The sequence below is a fragment of the Ursus maritimus genome, unplaced genomic scaffold, assembly GCF_017311325.1.
Source record: "Ursus maritimus isolate PB19 unplaced genomic scaffold, ASM1731132v1 scaffold_12, whole genome shotgun sequence".
In the NCBI taxonomy this organism is placed as follows: domain Eukaryota; kingdom Metazoa; phylum Chordata; class Mammalia; order Carnivora; family Ursidae; genus Ursus; species Ursus maritimus.
In genome coordinates, this window is record NW_024423564.1 from 22,496,617 (window position 1) to 22,524,110 (window position 27,494).

The 27,494-nt window shown below is 36.0% G+C and overlaps 1 protein-coding gene across 2 annotated transcripts in view; it reads right to left on the reverse strand.

Moving 5' to 3' along the window:
- SNX7 (sorting nexin 7) overlaps positions 1-27,494 on the reverse strand; it is a 156,950-nt gene that overhangs the window by 46,920 nt on the left and 82,536 nt on the right. The window contains exon 9 of one of the 2 annotated variants that reach the window (XM_040626996.1): positions 14,755-15,162. The exons of the other annotated variant lie outside the window; for it this stretch is intronic. Coding sequence (XP_040482930.1) covers positions 15,076-15,162 — 87 coding nt within the window. The 3' untranslated portion in view covers positions 14,755-15,075. Of the gene's footprint in view, positions 1-14,754; positions 15,163-27,494 lie in introns of those variants that run through there. 2 annotated transcript variants of the gene reach the window in all.

The window sequence follows — 27,494 nt, forward strand, 5'->3', positions numbered from 1 at the left end:
GATAGATAGATAGATAGATAGATAGATAGATAGATAGATGATAGATAGATGATAGAGATAGATAGATAGATAGATAGATAGATAGATAGATAGATGAGATAGATGATAGATAAGCAATGGAATATTATTCAGCCTTACAAAAGAAGGAAATCCTGCCATTTGTGACAACATGGATGGAGCTGACAGAGAAAGAAAACCACTGCATGGTATCACTTATATGTGGAATCTTAAAAAAAAAAAGAAAGAAAGAAAGAAAAAAAAGCCCAAACTTAAAGAAATAGTAGAAAAGTTGCCAGGGGTGGGAGGTGGGGGAAATAGGGAGAGGTTGGTAAAAAGGTACAAACTTTCAGTTCTAAGATGAATAAGGTCTGAAAATATAATGTACACATGCTGGCTAGTTGATAACATTGTATTGCATACTTGAAATTTGCTAAGACAGAACTTACACCTTCTCATCAAAAGAAAAAGGAAGGGGTAACCATGTAAGGTGATGGCTGTGTTAATTAACTCAATGAAGGGAATCTTTCACAATGTATACATATATCAAGTCATTACACTGTGCACTTCAAATATCTTACAATTTTGTCAATTTTACCTCAATAAAAATTTTTTTAAATAACTAAACCTAGCTATAAACTGCTATGGAAGGATAAAAGGAAGAGTGACTTGGAGATAATAGATTAATCAAAGTTTGGGTAATATTAAGGTCAGTCTTAAAGGATGAGTAGAAGTTTGAAAGGCAGGAGGGAAGAACTTACCAGTATAAAAAAAATGAGCAAAATTACACAGGTATGAACATCTACTAAGTGCTTGGATTGGAGAATGCCAGTCAAGTCCATGTAATTGGAATTTAGAGTGGGCAGGGAGAAAAGCCTAGAAGATCATACAGACCAGCAGTCTTCATAGCCTGGGGCTGCAGAAGAAAATTCTCAAGAGCTAATCTGGCATGGGTAAATTTTTTAGTAACCAATATCTAGATACTTAACTCCTAAATATAGTCCTTTCTAAAAGTACGTGAGACTGTCTCTGTTTTCTAGAAGTCTTTCCTTATTTTCTTTCTCATCTTCCCTTTTACAGTCGACTTTCTTCCACTTTCCAAAAGAGAGGTCTTTCTCTTACACAACGTGAATTTTACTATGCCTAATTGCCCAGGGGTAAAAGACACTGGTCACTAAACAAAAAGACAATTTATATGTGTGTGTGTGTGTGTGTGTGTGTGTGTGTGTGTGTAATTTAAAATTCTGTATTCTTGTCAATGCTGGGAATTTGGGCTAAGGCAGGATTATTTAATTTTTATTTAATGACTTCATCTTATCCATCTCAGAAGATCAGAAAAAAATGCATTGCTCCAGTGAGCAATGAATGCCTTTCATGAGCAAAGCTAAGAGTCCATATAAAAAATGCTAAAGGCTGTGATGGTTTATTTTATCCAAATGAAAAACTAGCAGCAAGCCTGATCTATTTATTTATGTATGCACCCATCTTCCCATGTATCACTTATCTCTCCATGTAACTACCTCAAAATTCAGAAGGGAAATGATTGTCATGAAAATATGAATTTATATATTTCTTTGAATTGAACAAGACAGACAGACTTTGGGTTATATGGCAGGTGTTTTCCACAAATTGAAAAATCTAAGTCTATAAATCCAAAGTTTTGACAAAAAATATATTTAAAATGCCTATTGACAAAAAACATATTTAAAATACCTAAGATTAGGGGCACCTGGGTGGTTCAGTCTGTTAAGCATCTGACTCTTGACTTCGGCTCAGGTCATGATCTCAGGGTTGTGAGATCGATCCCCGCTCCCCCCACCCCCCGTAGGGCTCCATACTCAGTGGGGAGTCTGCTGGAGATTCTCTCCCTCTCTCTCACCCTCTGCCCCTCAACTCTCTCTCTCTTTCTAACATAAATAAATCTTTTAAAAAAATACCTAATATTAAAACACTTTATCAAAACTTATTGTAATGGCAAAGTTTACTAAAATTAGCAATATTAAAATTTTCCCAAACCCTGTTCTATAGAACAAGGTGCTTCTATGTGAAAGAATAAAAAGAATAGTAATTGTCATTGAATAAGTTTTGGTAAAATCTTTCTATACTTCCCAGAAGCTGAAAAGCAGAGAACGACTGTATGACAACCACACAGACAGCAGCTAAGTATGTCACCTAGAGAGAGAAAACCGGCCACAAGAAGTGTGGTCAGAAGGCAGCCTCCTGCCCCCACATACTAGGATCCACCATGATGTCAAGGGGAGGTCATGCTTTCCCCAGGCTGTTCACAGCCAACAACAGTCTGGTAGAGGGACTACAGCCAGGCCGTTTCCACCAATGCAGGACTCTTCTAAATTGTCATCTTTGCTCTGGGGCTCCCTCCTGGCACCAGGACTTTCTCAGGGTTGTGTTACATCCTGAGGCCCTTCCAACTGAGACCCAGTTTCCTTTCTTTCCACCTCTCCTTTCTCAGGTTCAGATCTGCATTGCAGGCTGAAGCTTTTCCTTTCTCTGCTCCTCTCCCTTTTATCTTTTACAGATATATCCTACATGAATCTTGGACATTTCTAATTTTATCTCAGAGTCTGCCTTCTTATCAGATACTCTCTAATACTAGGGTATGAAATCCTATCTGATTCTTTGCTTTCAAAAAAATTGAGAAGGATCTAATCAAATGGTCCAGTGCTAACTAATAAAGAAAAACAAATTTTGATAATAAACCGAGGAGTAGGCTAAATGGAATAAACGTAATCTCATTCCCTTGGGGGTGCCTGGGTGGCTCAGTTGGTTGAGCGTTTGCCTTCAGCTCAGGTCATGATCCCAGGGTCCTGGAATTGAGTCTCCCATCAGGCTCTCTGCTCAGCGGGGAGTCTGTTTCTCCCTCTCCCTTTGTCCTCTCTCTCTTGCTCTTTCTCTCTCAAGTAAAATAAACAAAATCTTAAAAAAAAAAAAAAGAGTAATCTCATTCCCCTTGTTTAAGATTGGTTCAGGAATTCAGGCCTAGGCAAAATGTTGTACAAAACAAAATCGTCATAGGGATTGGTTCAAGATGGACAAAAATTCCAATTTGGAGAAATGAGACACAAGGAAAAGTTTATTGGTTATTCTGGAAAAGAATTTTCCTTTTTTTTTTTTTTAAGATCTATGTATTTATTTGCGAGACAGGGAGACAGAGGGAGAGGGATAGAGAGAAAGTGGAGGGAGAGGCAGATGGAGAGAATCTCAAGCAGACTTCCTGCTGAGCCCCCCCCCCCCCACCCGCCGGCAACACGGGGCTGGATCCCAGGACCCTGAGATCATGATTTGAGCAAAAATCAAGAGTCGGACCAGACAGTCAACTGACTGAGCCACCCAGGCGCCCCAAGAGTTCTCCTATTCTTAAAAACAGAATCATTGGAAAGACAGTTTCTAGCTTCCTCTGGATATTGTGTGTGTGAATTCCAACCAAAAGCCATCATTTTCATGCTGTGAGCAGAACAGGCAGAGGACAGGCCAACAAGATAAACACTCAGGGACTAAGTTCTGCAGAAAGGCAGAGGTGGGAAGGTCTGATTAAGCTGATCCTAAACCACCCTCTCCTTCTGGACCTCCTAGTTAAGTGAGGATACATTTTCTCCTTGTTTAAACCTCGTAGAGTCAGCTTCCTACTTCTTATAGCCAAATGGATCCTACTTCTTGGTCAGTGTTAGCTTTCCGTTCCTCTGATGACATCGGAACCTGTCCGGCATCCCACACGGGCCAGTTCTCTCCCGCATCGAGTGGACCTTTCCTCATACCTGGGCTGCTCTGCTGAAGCCTCCAGATTCTAATACTTGCTCTTTGGAATGGGACCGGTTTGAATGTGATTACCAGCCTGAATCAAGTCCAAACTGCTGGATTTTCAGAGGGAGAGGACAGAGTTCGTTTCCCCAGCTACATCTCTGTCTCTAGCCTCTATACTTTCCCCATCGGCCAATGCTGAGATTGATGCGTGCATTAATTGAGATTTAGTCATGATTTATGTATGGTGCCTGTCTCCTCCTTAGACTTTTAGCTTACTGAGGGCAAGTTAGGTTTATTTTATTTAGCATTATTGCTTACAACAGGACAGATGAGGGTGTCTGGCACCTATTAGCAGTGGAGTATTTATGGAATTAGTGAATTACTGCATGAATGGATGCATATATGATGATATTTGAATGCAAAGTGTTTCAAAAGATTTTAGAATCTCAGGTTGTTCAAATAAACCACTTAGAAGCAATAATAATTTAATTTTAACATCAGCAATCATAATACTTCAAGTAGGAAGAGAAAATCTTTTATGCATAATTATCAAATGCCTCATTTAACCAACTCTGATTAGCTATTTAAATTGCATGTTCTGGGATGATTTCTCTTAAAATGAGAAAGCATTGTTCTTCTGATCTTACCAAAAGATCACCCTAACTGTCATGTTTTAGAAAAAAATACAAACAATCTCTTTAATCTCCATGACTTCACAATAAGAGAAATATAAACAGGAACTGTGGAAGTTCATTTTTCCCTCTCCAACAAATGCAATTATAGCCTTAAAGAATTACACATGCTAACGTGGCAGCAAGCACACACCAATAGTTGTCCTATTTTAAAGGATCTCATTGTATGATAACCTTATGAACATGAACACAAACACACTTTCCAACCTGGGGGAATAGTAATACATGAAGAAAGCGAGGAAGATAAGTAGTAGTATGCATGCAGTCGGCTTCCAGCTCCAATGATTTTTAATTCATATGTCTTTCCACTAATTACACTGTACATTCACACACTATACAAGCATACACACACTCACACACACACACACACCCCATGTACGTAAATATAACTTAAATATATATCTACATCTATTTTTATTCACACACATGCATCACATTCTGAATCTTTTCTACTGTAATATACCTTATTAACTATGACCATTAGCTTGCCTTATCTCAGGATAGCCTAAATTCATGGATGGACTGTAAGTTTTAAGTATATGGGGGTAACGAGGGAAGCTGATGTAAAATTAAATCCTTTTTTTTTTTAAAGAAAGTAGTAAAAGTCAGCTGGGTATAATTTATTCTTGTACTTCCCAGCAATGTAGATCTTGGCAGATTAATTCCCCCTTTCCACAGATGGGAAATTGGGGCCTAGAATACTTAACTAACAAGCTCAGAATTTTAAATGCTAAAATGCCTTTTTTTCTTTTTTACAGTATGCTCAGAATTTAATTCTACCTCTAACGATCTAAGAGTTTATCTAAAGCCATTATTAAACACACAAGAACATTATTTCTACATTTATAAGCTAGATGTCAGAATTGGGTTGCCAGAAAGAATGTTTCCAGATAACTTTTATTTCTCTCTGAATTTAGGTTGCTCATGGATCACACTGTTATAACCCTACATCTGGTTAAAAAACAAAAACCTAGAAATTGGGAAGGTTTTCTTGATTAGTATAATACCTATGGGTTTGTCAGTGCCTAATAGTTCCATGTTCCTATTTTAGATTATGTAGCATTGAAATTGATTTTTCCATTTAGGAAGAAACCTATACTGTAAGATCGATCTCTCTGGGAAAACAATTATATCCTCCTAAGATCCTCTTATTTTTTATGCTTAACTTGTGGCCTGAATATACACTGACCTTTCTTTACATACGTTATTTTATGCAATGTGAGATTAATTAGGTATTATTATTAGTCTTTCTATAGAACATGTAAAGGAAATTTAAGTAATTTCCCCAAGGGCACAGAACTGTAAGTGATAGAGCCAGACCAAAGAGTGACTCTAAGTCTCAAGTAAACAGAGGATTTTGTACACATCGTGTAATACATTCTCACAGTGTGTGCACCTTTCCAGTGATGACATAACCTTGACAAGTAAAAATGCAGGCTTTGGGCTGGAAGCATCAGCATCCAGCAAGCTGTCAGCATCACGCAAGTGCGAGCTTGTTAGAAATACAGAACCCCAGATCCTGGTCAGACCCACGGAATCAGAATCTGCATGTTGACAAGATCCCCAGGTGATTCTAATGTACATTAAAGTTTGAGAAGCAGTGGTATAGGACACAAGGACATTGAGAGGAGACCTGGGTTATCCTCCATTATTTCCTAACTTGATCATAATGGATAAATTAATTTTTCTAAGATCCAGTCTGCTCCTGAACAACAGAGATCATAGTACCTCTGGATCTGAATTGGTAGGAATGAGAAAATGCAGGGAAATCGTGACCAAGCTTGCCTGACACATAAAAGGAACTTAATAACTGGTAACTATTATTAAATATCTCTTAAAATTGCACTTAATTTATGCTTCTGATAGGTTTGGAATTCCTGAAAAGATCATACCTCTTCTTTTAAAATAATTAATCATATAGTGGGACAATACATTGGAATACCAATCAAAATATTTCCTTCCATTGTACTATTTAGCATCTTCTCAACGTCACTTAGACTGTCCAGGCACTGATGGCCACAAGAATGAGATTATACAGTCGGCCAGCGGAGAAAACTCTGAGTGCAAAAGGTTAGGCCCTGATGGGTTTAAGGCAGAAACAATAGATATAAAGGAATAGAATCAGATTGATAAAGTAGGGTGGAACAGAGCATAGATTCTGGGCTTTTGGATTTCACTAACTAGTGAATTTTTTAAAAAAAATAAGAGAAGACAAAATGATAGTACATTAGTCAGGGTTCTCCAGAAAAACAGAACCAATAGTGTGAGTGTGTGTATGTGTGTGTGTGTGTGTGTGTGTGTGTGTGTGTGTGTGTGTGTAGAGAGAGAGAGAAAGAGATAGAAAGAGAGAGTGTGTTATTATAAGGAACTGACTCATACATTATGGAAGCTGACAAGTCCCCATCCGCAGTTGGCAAGCTGGAGACCCAGGAAGACCCAGTGTTTCAGTTTGAATACAAAGGCATGAAAACAGCCAATATCCCAGTTTGGAGACAGTCAGGCAGCAGGAGTTCTTCTCTTAGTTTATTTGTTCTATCTAGGCATTCAACTCATTGGATGAGGACCAACTTACTTTAAGGAAGGCAATATGCTTAACTCAGTCTATGGATTTAAACTTTAATCTCATCAAAAACACTTTCATGGAAAGACCTAGAATAATGTTTGACCAACTACCTGGGCACCCTGAGGTCCAGTCAACAAAGAAATAATTACAGATAGTTAAACTTTTATTTTACCAAGTTAAGGACATTGCATTACCAATACCTCATAAAAGAAGAGGCACATTTATGATTTTAACAAAGACCCTGTTTCTAAACAATTAATACACTGAATTCAGTTTTGTTGTATGAAAACTACAGTGCGTTGTCCTTAATTTTCTGATTTTAATGTGGCCCAAAGAAAACTCCGCCAGGATGAAATGAGTCAGAAAACTGTGGTTTGGGGGCGCCTGGGTGGCACAGCGGTTAAGCGCCTGCCTTCGGCTCAGGGCATGATCCCGGCATTATGGGATTGAGCCCCACATCAGGCTCCTCCGCTATGAGCCTGCTTCTTCCTCTCCCACTCCCCCTGCTTGTGTTCCCTCTCTCGCTGGCTGTCTCTATCTCTGTCAAATAAATAAATAAAATCTTAAAAAAAAAAGAAAAGAAAAGAAAACTGTGGTTTGGAGACTATGGGGAGAGAGCCTGCAAGGGAGTAAAATATTAAGGGGGGATGCTGTTAAATCCAGGAATGATGGGACAAAGACCTGATTTTCTGTTAATGAGAGCATGGAAGGAGTGATGAAATTGTTAACCATAAAAATAAAACTGCTAGTATTATATCAGAAAAAAAAAGATTTATTCAGGAAGAGCGGAGAATTACACTCTGGGACAAGCAAGCTACAGCAAAACCATAGGGCAGTCTGGAGAACAAAGGAAAGGAAAACTCTTTTATAGAGGAAAAGGGGGAAGTTGAGAAGGCTGTTATAAACAAAAAGGCCATCGAAGTAAACTGGGAGTTCAAAGGATAATGGCTTTTCATTGGCTGAGTTATGGCAGTCTCTCATTGCTGGGCTGTTGCCTGGTTGAGAAGAGAAACCTTTCTTCCTCCTGCTGGAACAGTAACATTGTAGCTAAAGCTATCTACTTGCAAGGTAAGGCTCTTCCTGTTGGGTCTGCACATGATGGCAAGTTGTAGGGCATGAAAGCTACCCCTTCTGGCCTCCAGACTTCATCTTAAATGAGGTTTCCTCTTATTAATTTTTACAAATTACAGCGGGCAAGCAACTAAGAGTCATTATACTCCTTGAGCTTTTCTTTTCTCATATGAGAAAGGTTGATTGAGATATTATTAAGATCTGGTTGTCAAATGTCATGATTCTAGATGTCCAAATGAAGTACACCTGCCAGATGACAGAAATAAAACCATATATCAAGAGCGTAAGCTTCAGGGACCTGATGAATGATGGTGTTATGGACAGAAAATTGTGAAGTCATACTATTCCTACCAGAAGGCTCTAGTCATTCTAAGAAAATCCATGATTTGTTCCTTTTATTTTCAGAAGAGAAAGAAAATAGGGCTTGATCTTATCTTTTAAGAAAAGCAAAACAAAATAAAACAGCAAATTAAGTCCTTTGCAAAAATCTGTAGGGAAGGAAATAAATGGGCGCAATACTACTGCTTGAGCTGTGAAATGTTTTTTAGATACTATGTATTTGTGCAAGTGCCATTTGAGACATAATGAAAAAATTAGTTGCTTTTCAAATGGACCATCATCCATTCTATGTCACAGGTTGCCAGAACAAAGCAGTACACTGCTAAAGGGGGTAATCATATAACATGGTGAAAGAGTCCAGGAACAGACTGATTAATTACAAGATCAGTTACAGGTGTCATCCCTTACATTTAAATTAAAGGTGCCTACCTGCCATTTTTTAAGTGCTAACCTGGTTTAAAATACCTGGTTATCTCCATACAGTAGATTAATTTCATTATCCTTAAATTTCAAATTTTTATGAAACAGTGAAAATACTGAATTGATCTTTAGTGAAATTGGGTGTAGCAGTCCCTCAATACTCCTTTCATGTAAGATGATCATGTATTTGAACATATTTATAAAAGAATCACAGCTTTGTCATTCAATATATTCTTCACATCAGTGTACTTTGATGGAATCTCAATGCCTATTTCAGCACAGGAATATTCTTTATACACTGGGCTCAATCAAACCTAATCTAAAGGTTGTATTTTCAATACAGATAAATGCACTGATGACTCTAATTTCACAGTCTTGTGCTATTTCTTAGCCAATAAAATTATGATTGACTTCCTATGTAATTATATATGCTGGACTAATGGTTTATTTACACTTGTAATCTCTAATTCATGTTCTTTGAAGAGCTATTTTTACTTTAGTCTTTTCTCATTGAAGAATTTCAGGCATAAGAACAGAATATTGTTAATTAAATAAATGTATAGAAGTTGAAAAATTCTAAATGAATAAAATCATATCTTCATTTTAAAATGAGAGTGTGGACATATATTATTTTATCTTCCCTGATATTCTGCTTCCTTCTGCATAGAGTAGCTCTTTTCTTTTGGCAAGTGAACATCTAATATGTGGTCTGAGTGAAAGCTGCCATCTTCCTCTGGTCATAACCTCCTTGCCTGCTGTAGTTTGTATAAACCTGAGAACCTGACCTAAGCTGTGTTGACTGCAGTATTTTGGTTCCTAGCCACAAAGATTGGGCTGCATCAGGGCTGAGGTGGGTAGGCAGGCATTGGCTATATCCCAAGCCAGGTCTTCCCTAGGAATTTTCAACTGAATTAAAACTGGAAGGGAAGAGCGCTTTCCTTCCTTGTAGATAGTTGGGAACTTATGATCTGGGAGCTACTAACTAGTAGACATTAACGTAGCCCAGGATTTCTCAACCTCAGTAGTCTTGACATTTTGGGTCAGATAACTTCTTGTTGTGGAAGCTGTCTTGTTCACTGTAGGATGTTTAGTAGCATCCCTGACTTCTACCACCTAGATGCCAGTAGTATCCTCCCATAGGGTGGCTTCCAAAAATATCGCTAGATATTACATTATATTAATTATATTATATTATATTATATATTATTAGATTTTGCTAAATATCCCCCATTTAAGACCCACAGAATGAGCCTCATGTAAAGGTAGCAATAGGAGTAATCGAAGTCAACCCTTTCAAGAGAAGTAGGAAATAAAGACAGAGAAATACACCTGTTCAGGACCAGTTATACCCAAATATAGCCTTTTCCTTCTCGGTTACAGAAGTACATCAATTCCCTGTGATCTAAAGTAGTTTGATTTGTTCTTTTGTCAAGTGGGATGATAAAAATTCTGAAAAAATAACAGGAAAAGACAAATGGAGGAACAGAGCCAAAGCGCGATAAAAAAAGAAATCAACCTATAATAGGGCTTGATCAAGGCATAGATTCAACTGTGAGCTTTGAAAAAAATATAATAACTTATAAACCTGTTTAAAGCAAAGAGAAGATAAAGAAATTGATTATGAAATAGATGGTCAGTAACATAAGTGGACTTATCTTCACTTCAGAGCCTCTTATCTTCAGGGTAGTCGTGGCATGAGGAAAAAAGAAAAAAGAAAAGAAACAAACACAGATTTTTATTTGTATCTTCCTGGGATTATACACATGTCCAGTGATGATTTCCTACTTAAAGTATGTGTCTGTGTGTTTGTAGTTCTCTAAAAATGGAGCATATATGTTTCCTATCCAATCAACTGCCAGTAATACAAAAAGAGAAAGAAAAGTACAATCTGTGGACCAGACAAGTAATATCTCCAAATCAGACCTCATACCTGAGCCCACTGACTCCAAAGCTCACGAGTCATCCTCTGTGATGATGACTTGATCCAAGTACAACCTCATTTCCCTGTAAACACAGGAAGTAAGTTTCTTTCTCCCTAGGATTTCAGGTCAAAATGACAGTTTGAGCATTGATGTTTCTGCTTTGAAGAGCCAGTTGAGGTAAAAAGACTTTTAATTTCCCCTATGTAACTGGAATGAAAGGGGTGGATGGAGTGGAATCCTCAGGGGGGGAAAAAAAGAACAGTAACACCCAGCTACAAGCAGTATTACAAGATGGACTTAAACTATTTTCAAAACATACTACGTCTATTACCAATTCTATACACCAATTCTATATTCAGTTACTGGCACATCCACTTAAAATCCTTCTTTGTCTTTTTTTGAAAGGCTATATGACTCAGAGAAAATTAACTGAAAGCAGAAAATGTGTGTTTTGGAAAGCAGTTATTGAAAGAAGGCATGTGTTGAATGAACAGTACACGTAAACGTCAGGGGAGAGCCTTCTTTTAAGTAAAAATCAAATGAGTTATTTTGTTGTTGTTAAGAAGTTTTTTATGATGAAGTATCCAATAGTCATATTTCCCTATTAATAACAACCACCATCACAGCACACATCACAACACCAATTCGAAAGCTATACCACGTGTTCCACTTCTAGGATGACAACATGAGGAGCTCCAGGGACTCTTGTTCCCCAGTGTGAAACTTATAAGACAGCTTCTTCAGCAAATAGTGTTGGGACAGCTGGAGAGCCTCATATAAAAGAATGAAATTGGGCCTTTCCCTCACATCATATGCAAAAATTAACTCAAAATGGATCAAAGACCTAAATCTAAAAGCTGGAAGTCCTAGAAGAAAACATGGCAGTGAATCTGCATAACCTCAGATTTGAGAAGGGATTCTTAAAAATGACACCAAAAGCATAAGCAACAAGAGAAAAAAAAACAGAAATAACGACCTTCCTCAAAATTAAAAACTTCTTTGCTTCAAAGTGCATTACCATGAAGTGAAAAGAAGTATCTGCAAATCATAATCTGATAAGGGACTTTTATCTAGAATATATAAACAACTCTTAAAGTCAATAATAAAAGGACAACCTCACCTTAAAAATTGGCAAAAGAGCTGAATAGACATATTTGCAAAGAATATATACAAATAGCCAAAAAGCACATGAAAAGATGCAAAAGGAAATACAAATCGAAGGTACAATGAGGTATCACTTCACCAAATAGGGTGGCTATAATACAACAAAAACAAACAAAAACAGAAAATAACAAGCATCCATGAGGATGTGGAGAAATCAGAACCCTCATACACTGCTGGCTGAAATGTAAAATGGTGTAGCCATTTTGGAAAACAATCTGGCAACTCCTTATATGGTTAAATACACTTGTGATATGTAAAGGCCCAAGAGAAATGAAAATACATATTCTCACAAAAATGTATACACCAATTTTATAGCATTATTATTCATAATAATCAAAATTGAAAATAACCTAAATGTCTATCAATGAAAGAATAAATATAATGGATAAACAAAATGTGGCATATCCATACAATGGAATATTTTTGGCCATTTTAAAAAAGAATAAAGTACTGACAAATGTTACACTATTTGTTGAGGACATGTTAAGTGAAATAAGCCAGTTATTAAAGATCCCATTTATAGGATACCACTGATATGAAATAATGAGAATAGGCAAATTTATAGACACAGAAAACAGATTAGTGTTTCCTTAGGCCTGGAGATAGGGGAGGGGGTGGCGGTTAGAAAGTGAGAGCCAAAAGGTACAGGTTTCTTTTTGAGGTGATGAAAAACTAGAAGCAAAGTAAATAACTATAAACAAGAAAATGTCGGCATAAATTACTACATAGTCACACCATGGTATATTGTAGACCCATTTAAGAAATGTATTAGAGCTATTCTTGACTTTGAACATTTCCACAAGGTATTGTTGAGTGACAAAATGAGAGGCAAAACAGCATGTATAATAGGACTTCATTTTTATAAAACAAATTTTAAAACTGTGTTTGGGAGTGTATGTATGTGTGTGTGTGTATGTTAAGTCTGTACCGAATACTATAAACATGGGAAAATGTAGGGAAGGACACATACTACTTAACAAGAGTTAGCTGTGTGGTATGTATGGTATGTATGGGGGCTGGCAGTCACGTGGACAGAAAGGAAGAGAGGAGGATGCAAAACTAAAGAAGAAAAAGAAATGTGCTGTATCTAAATATAAAGCATTTTTATGTGATTCCCATTTAAATAATTAATGATCTTATTGGCTACCATTTCTCTGGCAGGTATTCTTTCTCTCCCCAGTTTTACTGAGATATAATTGACACCTAACATTTCTAAGTTAAAGGTGTATAACAATGATTTGATGTATGTATTCACTACAGAATGATCACCACAATAGTTAAGATTCATCACATAAGCAAAGTTACAACTTTTTTCCTTTGTGATGAGAATTTTTTTTTAAGGTTTTATTTATTTATTTGACAGAGAGAGAGACAGCCAGCGAGAGAGGGAACACAAGCAGGGGGAGTGGGAGAGGAAGAAGCAGGCTCCCAGCAGAGCAGGGAGCCCAATGCGGGGCTCGATCTCAGGACCCCAGGATCACACCCTGAGCCGAAGGCAGACGCTTAACGACTGAGCCACCCAGGCGCCCCGAGAACTTTTAAGATCTATTCCCTTACTAACTTACAAGTTTACAATACAGTATTGTTAACATATAGTCATCATGTTGTAACTAGAAGTTTGTACCTTTCCATCACCCCACCTAACTCCCTCACCCCCAACTTCCATCTGGTAGGGTTCTAAGTTTACTATATCATTTTAACAACCTGTGCGTTACAGATTATTATCTCCATTATCTCTAGGTAGGGAAAACACAGTTTGGAGTAGTAAAATAGCTTGCAAAACAATATGGTTGGGGCCATCCTAATAAACAGGAAGGATTCTCACCCAAAATTGGTGTTAGATGTCAAGGCTGGTGATGCCATAAACACACTGAGAGGGTATGAAAAGCTTATTACTTACATAATGAGGCTTTCTGGGGAGATCTGGGCAGGCCTCTCAGGCTGTTCTGAAAATGGTTTGAGAGAGCTGGAGAAGGAGAATGGTTTGGGGTTTTTATGGTGCATCAGGGGATGGGTTCCTGCATGCAGAGAGAGGGTCATATGGTTTGAAGTTTGTGTCAATGCCAAAGGAGGGAGCATTTGGGCTTTCTTAGCAGCCTGACCAGATGTGGCAGGAGGGGAAGAGGGAAAGTGTGGTTAAAAGCTACCAGCAGTCTAACATCAAAAAATGGAGTCAGATTCTTTACCACAAATGGTTTAAAAATTATACATGCCAATATTTATGAAATATGTTTAGCTTACATCTGCATTTGTGTATCTATTGTTTTGATTAAAACAAATGTCTAGGTTGTTTTTTGTGACACTTATTTAAGGCTAATACCCAAATGAAACTTAAGGTCCTGTATGTAATGTAACATCATGACCAAATACCTCAAACTTTAAAGTCTTGAGAAATAGCTCTTTCAAAAAATTAGCAAATGTTAAATAACCAACATATGCAATTTCTAAATATAGCCATTAGATAAATATGAAATCACTTTGTATGGTCAGTATCGCTTGATTACTAGGTTGCACAGGATCACTAACTAATAACTCAAAGAATAATGTAAATCTATCATGGTAATTTTTTTCAGTTGTGAAAAACAATTTCTTTACTCTTACCAAACCAACCTGTGAACAGTTATCGTTAACGTTCAATAAAACTAAATTAATTTTTATATATTTACTTCAAGTTCCCAATGTCAAAGTGAATAGTATTTTAGAGAAAATCGTGACGAAATAAGGTGAAAGCATAGTATGCATGGTAACAGATTGAATTCTTGTCAGAATCTGCTTCAGAGGCTTGAGCTACTAGTACAAAAAGAACACACCACAGCCAGTCATTTCATATTAAACTTTTTATTAAAACTGAGTCTTCATAATATATTTAAAACGACATGTTCCACAAACAAATATTTGGGCAAAAATTTCTATACGTACTTATTGGCACACAAATTTAAAATAAAAACTAAGCTGAATACATACATATATTTACATATATGTATGTATCTCCAAATTCATATCAATTATCTGGAATAGCTGAGTTTCAAGCTGTTGGTTTTCCAGATAGTGTGAAACATTTTTCATCCACTTCATAAAGGACACAGCCCATCCAGAAAGAATAACTTTGGTTAATAGATGCTGTCTCCCAAAGATCACACAGAAGTCCTCAATGGGATTCAGGCTTATCTTCAGAGGTTTCTTCCATGTGGAGGTCAGTCTGTGATGCAAGGAAGGATTCCCATGTAGCAAGGCACTGAATAATGGAAATATACCACGAGGAGATCAACAGTAGTTAACTTCCAGAGGCGAAAGGATTAATAAATCCTTATGTATTTGTTTGTAGAGCAATCTGCCCTGCTCCCGTCTCCCACCAGCAGGCCAGAATACTTGCTGTTTTCTACATATTTTAATTTCTAATGACAGATACTATTGCTAAATAAGAGGAAAACATAAAAGGTTTAAAAAATGAGCATGGATTAGTTTGTTAAAATAATCCAGTATTACCTCACTGTCAGGAAAGGAAACCGCTAAATTATGGAGGAAAAGATGGACCATCTGGACCCTAGGAGGTAGGCATTAAGCATCTGGACACAGGAGCGAGGATATAAGCATGCCTCCATCAGACTTGAACCCCACTACAAGTCTGAGTTTGGGCAAGCTGATGAATTTTTATTACAGTTTCTCAAGCTATAAATTAGATTAATGACAGTACTTACCACTAGGACAACTGTAAAAACCAAAGTTCCATAATCTGTACAAATCTCTATGCAGAATGCTTAGCACAAAGTAAGTGCTAAAAAAATTAGAAATTATTATATTATGATGGTCTCTTGGGACTAGGTGGTGAAACTTGGTTATTCATGTGCCACAGGAAATGAAAAAGGATCACAGGAGACTGAAGGTGGTGGGGGTACACCAACAGGAATGTGGCCACCTTCGTGATGTTGCCCAGGGCTGAGCTGCCTACTAGCTTCGTCTCAGCTATCTGTATGAAGTATATCCACAGTATAAATTTAATAGTTTGCACATATTTAGGATTCTTCTAAAACATACTTACTCTAACATATAGTTAGCACTAGCTAAAATTAATTAGAAAAGAAATCATGTTTTTTTTCCAAATGTGGATAGATTGCTATATACAAATACATATATATGTATTTTTTTATATAATACACTCTAAAGTTGGACTGATTAACACTGGTTTACTTGCTGAAACAACTTTCACATCACTTTTTTATCCTCTAATCCTTTTATAGCTTTAATATGTCCATGTCTGACAAGTACTAAGTGACAGACCAGCAATTTCCCAAACACAATACAAACTCAAAATTTTAAACCTCCCAAACTATAAATGTGCTGTGTTCCAAAAAGTATGTATATATGGACTTACGTATGTGAGTGTGTGTGTGTGTGTGTGTGTGTGTACAATATTTTTTCAAACTGAAGATTTAGAATATGGAAAGCATTTTGCCAAATAAGGTTTTTACAAAGGTTATATGCAGTGATTTGATTCTGAGACAGTTTCAAAAGCCTAGGAAATGAATAATAAGGCTAGAAAATTATATATTTGCATGAGAACAGTAGAAAATACTGTTGAAGACTTAATTGCCAAATTTTTAAAAAACTGAGTAAATTACTGGGTAAAATTTGAGTATTTATTTTGTGATACATGTATTTTGAAAGTCAGGCTTGGGATAACACAGGTCTCATAAGAATAATTAAGTCTATCAAGACTTTAAGGGATATTTTGATTTAAAAACTTTAGAGACTGGACGCCAGGTCTAAGCCACGAAGCATAATTTTAGTCACTGTGATGAATCAGTTCTGGGATTTACCTTTACTCTTTGTAAGTTACTAACTCTCTGATTTTCTACTTTGGGTGTACAATAATAATACCTATCTCATTGGGATGAAGAAATAACAAAATAAGATAGGTAAGGCTAAGAAAGGAGAGGGCAGGGAAAAGAGAGAAGGCCAAGTAGCTATGACAGGGACCTTGAGGCAAGAGTGCCTTCTCTGACATGGTACAGGAGAAGAAACAGATGTCTTTATATCTAATTGCTTATACCCATGAAAGGGCATTAAAGATAAACACCTCACATTTGATCTATGTTTCAACTTTTAGACCTTATGTCTTTTGTAACTGTCCAAACTATACATAATTTGGGAGGTGGGGATTGACATAAAACATCCATTCACTCAACAAATATTTTTGAGTTCTTACTATGTCAGGCACTATGATAGGTTCTGGGGCACAATCCTTGGCCTCATGGAACTTATGATTTAGCAAAGAAACATAAGTAAGCAAATATAAGCAACTTCAGGGTCTATGAAGTTACAGGGTATGATGAAAATAAATAGTAGCGGGATCTAAATCAGACTCGAATGAGTTAACGAATGTTTCCTAGTAGGAGTAAGCCCATAAATCTCTGTGCATGTCTGTGGAAGGGCAATGTAAGGAATAATGTTTGGTACAGTGGTTAAGAACTTGCGCTTAGGACTTCTGTTGCTGGCCAAGATGGTGTAATAAGGACTGGATTTACTCTTCTGCTAAAAAATAAGATATAGATAGATAGATAGATAGATAGATAGATAGATAGATAAAGAAAACATATATGAAATGACATATTTCAAGACCCTGAACATCAGGCAATAAAGGACAGTGATCCCTGAGAGACATGATAAAAACAATCTGAGCTCTATGATTACCCTACTGTTGTGGGCAGAACTGTGTCTCCAAAACTCATTTGTTGAAGCATATTCTGAGATACTTCAAAATTCGCTTGTCAAAAACAGAGGATCATAGGGGAAGAGAGTAAAAATAAAACAAGATGAAACCAGAGAGGGAGATAAACCACAAGAAACCTTTAATCAGAGGAAACAAACAGGGTTGATGGAGGGGAGGGAGGTTGGGGGATGGGGTAACTGGGTGATAGACATCAAGGAGGGCATGTGATATAATGAGCACTGGGCATTATATAAGACTGATGAATCACTGACTTCTACCTCTGAAACCAATAATACATTATATGTTAATTGAATTTAAATTTAAAAAGTAATAAAATAAATACAATAAATACAATAAAAAATTCATTTGTTGAAGTACCATAGAATGTGAAATAATTTGGATATAAGGCCTTTAAAGTGGTGATTCAGTTGAAATGAGGCTGTTAAAACAGGCCCTAACCGAATCTGACTAGTAGTCTTATAAGAGGAAATTGGTTATAGAAAGAGACTATAGGAATGACAGCAGAGAGAAAAGACGATGTGAGGACATAGGGAGAAGGTTAGCATCTGCAAAGTCAAGAAGAAAGGCCTCAGAAGAAACCAAGAAACCAAGCCTGCCAATATCTTGATCTTGGCCATCTAAACTCCAGAACTGTAAGAAAATAATTTTTTTTTTGTTTAAGCCACTTAGTCTGTGGTATTTTGTTATGGCAAACCAATATACCGATTTACTGCCTTAAGAGAATTTCCAGGCCACGGTGGAAGAAGGTGAACTTAGATGTAGTCAGGCAGATTCCCGGAGTTGAAGAGATGTGGAGCTAAGAGTCTATGGAAAACTAATGCAGGAGAGTTCATTGAGCAGAGGACCAGAGAAGAAAGAGTGCAGAAAGAGCACTCTGGAGACTTGTGGTCTCCCCCCTTGGGTTTTCAGTGGAGTCCTGATCAGTACATGCATGTAGAAAACTACCTGAGGCCTGGGAAAAAAGCCACTAGTGAGGATTAGAGTGAACACTGCCCACGTTCTCCCAGGGACTAGAATAGCACAGGATCCCACCAAAGAGATTGGAAGGTCCCACAATTCATGAGATATTGGGTAGGATACAAACAACGATCTTGCCTCAATACTGGGAAATAATTTGCCCTATAATAAAGCTGCTCAAGTATCACCTAATAAATCTTAAAACTAAGACCCCAAAGGATCAAATTGTGTCCAAGCAACTTAGTTAAGTGCTATACGAATACAAAAATATTCAACATGCAACAAAATTCATAATATCTGGCATCTAATTAAAATTACCAGGATAAAAAGAAGCAAGAAAACATAACCCAAAATAAGGAGAAAAATCAGTCAGTTGAAATTTATATGCAATGGAATATTACTCAGCCATAAAAAACAGTGAAATCTTGCCATTTGTAATGGTGTGGATACAGCTAGAGTGTATAATGCTAAATGCAATAAGTCAATCAGAGAAAGACAAATACCATATGATTTCACTCATATGTAGAATTTAAGGAACAAAACAAATGAACACTGCGGTGGGGGGGAGAGGTAAACCAAAAAACAGACTCTTAACTATAGAGAACAAACTGAGGGTTACTGGAGGGGGGAGGTAGGTGGGTGATAGGGATTAAGAAGGGCACTTGTCATGAGCACTGGGTGTTGTATGTAAGTGATAAATTACTAAATTCTACACCAGAAACCAATGTTACACTGTGTTAACTAAGTAGAATTTAAATAAAAATTTGGAAAAAAAAAAAAAAGAAAAAGAAACTGACCCAAAATTGACAAAGAGATTAGATTTAGCAGACAAGGACATTAAACCAGTTATTACACAAGTGTCCTAGATGTTCAAAGAGTTCAGTAGAGGCATGGAATAAATGAAGAATAGACACAAATTACCCTTCCAGAGATGAAAATTACTATGTGTGAGATGAAAAAACATAATGAATGGAATTAATAATGTATAAGACCAATGCAGAAGAAAAAAATTAGTGAACGTGAAGGCATAGGAATGGAAGTATCTAAAAGAAGACGCACAAAAAAGTTAAAGAGAAAGAAAGGAAAAGAGCATCAGTGAGCCAGAGGACACAGCCTGCAGTAGTTATAATACATATGTAATTAGCATCACTGAAAAGGTGGGGTGCACAAAAACTTTTGAAAATATAAAGGCCAACATTTTTTCCAAATTTGATAAATTATAAACCCACAAATTCAAGAAACTCAATAAACTCTAAACATAAGAAACATGAGGAAGAATGCCTCAAGCCACTTTATAACCAAACTGCTCAAAATCAGTGATAAAGACAATCTTTAAAGGCAGAGAAAAATGATAATGTTACATACAAAAGAAGGAAAAACAGGGATGAGTATCTCATGCAGATAATGTAAGTCAGAGGACAGCAGAGTAATATTTTTAAGGTACTGAAAGAAAAAAATACTAAAAAAGATATAGGATCCTATGCCTAGCAAAAATATCCTTCAAAAACAGGTGGAATAAAGATATTTTCTGACATACAAAAGTTATAGAATTTGTTGCCAACAGACCATACTACAAGAAATGTTTTTAAAAAGAGAAAAATTTCATCAGGCAAAAAGAAAATGAGACCAGATAGAACTATGAATCCATTCAAAGGCATGAAGAACACAGAACATGGCAATGACATGGAAATGTATATATTTTTCATATTACTTATATTTATTTGATATATAATTGACTACTTAATTATGAATAATAATAGTAACAAGATCTTGTGAGGCTTATAATACATGCACAGATAAAATCTAGGACAAAAAGAGCATAAAGGCCAGGAGAAAGAAAATGAAGAATATGATTACAGGTTCTTAAACGATAGGTGAAGTGGTATAATACTACTTGAAGGTAGACAATGATAAGATTAAGCCACAAACAATAAACCTGAAAATAACCACTAAAAATAAAAGGTATATCTAATACACCAACAAAAGATCTAAAATGAAATCTTACCAAATTGTCTATTATCCAAAAGAAGACATAAAGAAGAAAATGGGAGCAAAGAACAGATGGAACAAATAAAAAACAAATAGCAAAATAATAGACTCAAACCTAGTCATATCAATAATCAATTTTAATGTCAATAAGCTAAATACTCCAATAAGACACAGATTGTCCTATTAAATAAAAAACAAGACACACCTATATTCCGCTTATAAGAAGTACACACAAATACATTTAAATTAAAAGGGCAAAATATATATATATACCATGTAACACATGTCAAAAGAAAGCTAGAGTGGCTATATTAGATAAAATAGATTTTAGAACAAAGGTTATTATCATAGATAAAGGTTATTTCATAATGATAAAGGCATCAATTTCTCTAAAGGGCATAATTTAAAATATATATATAATGGGAGAGTTTTAAAATACATGAAACAAAAACTGATAGAAATATAAGGAGAAAAACAAATCCACAGTTGCAATTGATCTTGATACAGGTCTCTCACAAGAATTGATAGGATATATGGACAGAAAATCAGCAGTGATATAGAAAACTGGAACACCATTATCAATCAAGTTGATTTAATTGATAACTATAGAAAGGAAAATACATGTTTATTCTCGTGCACATATAACATTTACCAAAATAGACCATATTCCAGGCTACAAAAGAAGTCTCAGTAAATTTAAAAAGAGTCAAGTCACATGAAGTCTGTCCCCTGAACATAATGGAATTAAATTAGAAATCAGTAATAGAGAGATATGTGAAAAATCCCCAAATATTTGAAATCTAAACAGGAAACTTACATACATAATAACCCCTGTGTCGAAGAAGAAATCAGAAGGAAATTTAGGAAGTATTTGGAATTAAATGAAAATAAAAACACAACGTATAAAAAATTCTGGGATGTCAAGAAAGCAGTACATACAGAGAAATTTATAGCACTAAATGTTTAATAGCAAAGAAGAAAGGTTCACAATGAGTACCAGGTGATGTATGGAAGTGTTGTACACCTGAAACTAATATTATACTGTATGTTAACCAACTGGAATACTAAAATAGAAACTAAAAAATAAATAAAAGAAGAAAGGTCTTAAATAAATGATTTCAGGTTCCACCCTAAAAACTAACTGGAATTAAAATAGAAACGAAAAGAAAGAAAGAAAGAAAGAAAGAAAGAAAGAAAGAAAGAAAGAAAGAAAGATCTTAAATAAATGATTTCCGTTTCCACCCTAAAAACTAATATATAAATAAACAGACAAGTAAAACAAATTAAACCCAAACTAGGGAGAATAAGAAAGAAAGAAAAGAAAAAAAGGAAAGAAAAGGGAAAAGAAAAGAAAGGAAGGAAGGAAAGAAGGAAGGAAGGAAGGGAGAAACGGAAAAGATCAGAGTGTGAATTAATGAAAGAGAAAAGAGAAAAAAATATAGAAAAATCAATCAAACCAAATGTTGGCTCTTAGAGAAGATTAATAAAAGTGATAATTACTAACCAGACCTAAAGAACAGAGATGACACAAATTTCCAGCTATTAGGAATGAGAAAGGTGACATCACTCCAGATTCTACTAAAGGAAATAAAGGAATATTACGCAAACTTTATACCTATACACTGACAACTTAAATGAAATGAACCAGTTCCTTTAAAGACACAAACTACACAAACTCACTCCAGAAGAAATAGATAACCCAATGAATTTGAATTTGTCATCAAATATCTTCTCACAAAGAAAACTCTAGGCCCAATGGCCATCACTGGTGAATTTTATCAAACATTTAAGGAAGAAATCATATTAATTCTACACAAACTCTACCAGAAAATTGAAGACATAGGAATGCTTTCCGATTTACCAAAACCAAAGACAGTGTAAGAGAAGAAAACTACAAGCCAATATCTCTCATAAACACAGATACAAAAATTCTAAACAAAATTTTGGCAAATCCAGCAATCTATAGAAAGAATTACACATCACGACCAAAAGGGGTTTATCCCAGAACTGTAGGACTGGATTAACATTCAAATATTGATCAATGTAATTAACTGTATTAAATGTAATAGCATCTCAACAGACACAGAAAAGGCATTTGTCAAATTATAATGTCCATTTCTGATTCTAAAAAACCTTCAGCAAATTAGGAATAGAGGAGAATTTCCACAACCTGAGGAAGAACACCTACAAAAACCCTAAAGTTAACATCATAGGCAGACATGCATTAAGTATTAGCCGTCATTAGTATTTTATTTCTTTTCAATGCCGAGGGAAAAAAGAAAGTAAAACTCAGCTTTACATGTACTCAAAAATCTCCTACACCAAAATTTAAGTATAAACAAAGCAGGAAATAGAAAAATACCAAAATACAAATCACTTTAAATCTCTAGCTACAATATCTACAAAACAAGGAAAGTTATTAACTGGGACCGATGGCCCAATAGACAGCAGACCCTACTTTGCATCTGGGAAGAGCCCCTTTCCCTTGTGAACCTCATTTCTACTAGAGCCCTCTGGCCTCCTCTGCAAATCCATACACAATTCTACTACTTGGTAACCCTGCAGGGCAGCCCGAAGCAATTACTGCTTTCAGGAGATATCACATCTTTTTGAGAACTCTGCCAAGCTATCATTTGAATAAACTTCTGAAGTCCTCAAGGTAAAACTCAAAATGCAATTCTGATGAGTCTGCTCTATTTAGAATTCCTGTCAAATAAGTGATCCAAATTACACCAAAGACGGCATTAATTCTCCCGTGAAGAAGCTTCTATTGTCATATTCTGCTTCAACTATCCTAGTTTAATAAATGTCTAAGGAAGATATTCAGTAGGCATCCACACTGATTAGTGTTGCGAATTAACATTTTCATTTCTCACCTAACTCTTAAATGGGACAGTGAAACTTAGTAAAAAAGACAAATTAGCTATGGAACTATCTCCTTATCATGTACCACACCACAGGAAGAAAAACAATTTATGTATTTTGAAATGAGTTATAGAACATTACCACAGAAAAACAACAGAAATAACATGACACCTGCAATACATATCAATATGAAGACTTGCTCAGGCATTGTAATGGTTGCTTTATTACGTATTACCTGCATATTACCACCTTACGATGACTGTGAACATATCTTATTTCACAGATGGGAAAGTTGAGGCACAAATGGTTAAGTACATCTGTGATATTACAAGTCTGGCAAGTAGTACAGCCAGTATTTATTCATCAACAAATGGAAAGTAACTAATCTCTTGAATGACCACCAGGATACACTCAATAAGTCACTGGGCCATCAGGATGAGATACCTTTCTTTTACCTAGTGGGAAAAGGGCAATTCTGGAAGGAGAGGTGGGTAAGAAAATGCATGACTGCAGGGGGCATTAAGCCAAAAAAATTTTAGGAAAGTGTCTATATGCTGGTTGAGTGTGCAGAAATTGATTCCCTACATACCTCTTAGAAATTCTTTACGTATTTCCAGGAGCACACACACCCTTTGAAGAGGACCTAGTTCATACATGCCAGGCATACATTAAGTACTCAGTAAATGCAGATGATTATAGAGAAGGAATGTATTGAACTACGCATACGCGGGTCGTTACAAAAACTGCAGTTTTCAATCTGAAAATTAACTGACATGGTAGCTCCTGATGTTACCAGAACTCTTTTGGAATTTTGATAGATTTTTTCTAAATAAATATGTCAACTGTCTCCTCCTGCCAATAGTTAATATTACCCTGTTACCTGATATTTGCACATTTATCCAATTAAAGTACATAAATCTATTTTAAAATAGTAAGAGATAATCCCTAAAACTTTTTAAAAAATCCTTTTTCTCTTTTAAGTATGAGAAACCAAGTAAAGACTCAAGAAATGGATTGCTTGTACCACGTAGTTAAGCAATTTAGTTCAGTATCTACTGTGTCCAGGACTGTGATAATTGGAGGAGATAAACAGTCATCGAAACAACAGCAACACAATCTCAAAACCTAGTGTGAGACTTGCTTATAATTATAAATCATGTTTTTTTAAAAGAGATTTCTGTTATTTGGCTTCTCGTTGCTTTCTCTCAAGGAATTGATTTTTTCCACTTTTAAATCATTACAATTAGTGAAGCAAGCGAATACCTCTCAAAATTAGAGTAACAATCGAAAATACCCAGCATCACTGTCGGCCTGACCTTTAGCAGTACCCAGCAGCTCAGTCTAGTTTTAGATTCTCATATTATCGCCAGAGAATCGACAACAGGAATTCCACTGTGAGCTGAAGAGTGTGTCATAATCTTCCACACAGATCATTTTACTTGATACAACAATACTTGGACAAAAGCAAGGAATTGCACCTTATAGTTAAGAAAACTGTGCCTCTAGATTTCAGTACTTCTTCCCACGGCCTCTTGCGCCTCACTGCAGTAAAAACGAGCCAGTCAATCCTCTGTGCACGCTACTGGGCAGCATGTTGGGTGACCAAAAAGTAAATTTATCACAAATCCTCATTAATTGAGAATCCAGGGCACGTTTTCTCCAGGTGGCCCCAGTTTGTAGCCAAAGGCCAAAAACTATAGCTTCTCTTTGAAGGGCAGGACTGGAAAACAAGGCTGTACAGTTAGGAAGGTGAGCCAGGGCCGAGGGGAGACAGAGCCAACAGGTAAACAAAAGCCCTTTTGTTCCTATACATGTGCTGAAAAACTTCTCAAACACACGGACAGAATATCTAGAAAATAAGTTTTAATTCCAAACCTAGTTTTGAAGGAAATCTGTTGCTACTTCGGCAAAGGTGGTGATGAGAATTCGCCATTAGAAAAGATACATTCTCTTTATCAGTTCTCATCAGCGTGTAGTAATCCTACAAGCAGATGTGACCAAGTTTCCCAGAGAATGAGTGATGACAAAAATGGTGTTTCTACAGATACAATGTAGCTTCCGATGAAAGCTTGCATGTTCACGAATCAGTATTTTCTCAAGCTGGTGGGGTAGGAAGGGGTTCTGTCCTGCAGTGCGACTGCAAGCAAATCTCTTCACTGCTCTGGGCTTTACTCATTCATAAAATAAGGGTTTTGGACTGTATATGTCCATTAAATGTGAGCCTAGAACTGAAAGTGAATGCTTCCCGGGGCTAACTGTAGCCAACAAGAAGTTGGGAAATGAGATCGCACACAATTTAGAAGTCTGTCTTGCTCTCCTTGGCTTGACACAGTGTGGAAATGCATCAAACGTAAAATTTTACCTCTTTCCTCAGGATCTGATATTTGCAAGATAATTATCATTATAAATAATTTCCAAAGAGATGATTCATAAACTGAGAAATATTTTCAATTGCTACTATTGTTGCTCTATTGGTACTCTACATTTATTGAAACCTTATTAGGTGCTAGGCACTAAGCTAAGGACATCACATGTATTTTTATCTATCTATCTATCTATCTATCTATCTATCTATCTATCTATCTATCATCAGCCTTGTAACTTATTTCTTATATTGGCAATTTCAGCCTCAAGTAGAGTAAGTTATGGCTTAAGGAATAGCTGCATGAGATTCCTAGAAGGATGTTTATGAGTATAAAAGCTACAAAATAATTTATTTTTACTGACTTACAGGGAATACTGAATTTTGCTTCTAGGAATTTTCTTTCATCTTTCCTTGTTCCATTCCATACATGCATACACACATACATACATATTTTAATACACAAACAAATCTGTGATGGAGATACTATTATTTTCAGCACTTTATAGAGAAGGATGGATACTGAGGCTCACTCAAATACAGTCTTCGAGGTCTCTCAGCTCAAAGTTACAAGTTGTGTCTATCCGGAGCCATGCTCTTGGCCAACATGCCATGTCAACATAAAGTTTAACGTCTCCATTGGTAATGCTACCTCCCGGTTTGTGGAACAGCTAATAGAAAATTTAGTTTCATCCCCATTATCACATAAGTCAAAATAATAACATGTTATTTATATTTATATATCTCTATGATAATAGATAAAATAACTATAAATTTGCCTAAAACAATAACAATGAAACCTATCATTATGAAATATGATAAAAGCCAAAGTTTACCATATATTTTTTAAACCAGAAGTCTCTACATTAAGCCAAAAGTTGTTGAGCTTCTAGCTTTTTCCTCCTAATCTAAAAATATCTTTTAGACAGTACCATGATAACTGCATGTCTTTTAATAAATTAAAGATGAAAAATATGACTGAGTGTCCTCTAAGTATTTTAATGCTGTCTCAAATGATCTTGGGTGCAAATGACATCACCTACATTTGAGGGAACACTGAAGCTCAAATATGTAAACATCTCTGTACTAGGCCAATTTTGCTGCAAAATAAATCATTATAAAAATTGTAGATCATGCCTAAAATGACGGTAATGGGATGTGTAACATTTCAGTAGTTGCTTTTTACCACCTGAACCTAAGATTCAGAACACTATTGAATACTTACAGGAACTGCATATTTTAAATTGTGAATGTAATCAGTCCAGAAAGAAATTAGAGATGATGTTGCTAGAGGAAAGCAACTTCTATTATTTTGTAATAGCTCAAAGTGGCTCATTACATTTCATTTTTGGAAAAGTCTAAATTCAGCTTCTAAGGATCATCAGCCAATTTATAATTTTAGAACTATCAACAACTTTAAAATAACAGAATTTGCATATTTTTCTAAAAATTACTTTTACATATCTCTCAAGAATATAAGTGATAAGCTTGATTTATAAATCCTGAAAATACTTAAAAGACTAACAGAGTTAATGCAAAAGGACTCATTAGCTACAAACGCCATCTTGTGGTCCACGTTTTTATTACTTTGTCTTATTAGTCTGGATCTCTGACTCAAGATCTGAAGAACGAACGAACCCTGGATATAATTTATTCCCTTTCC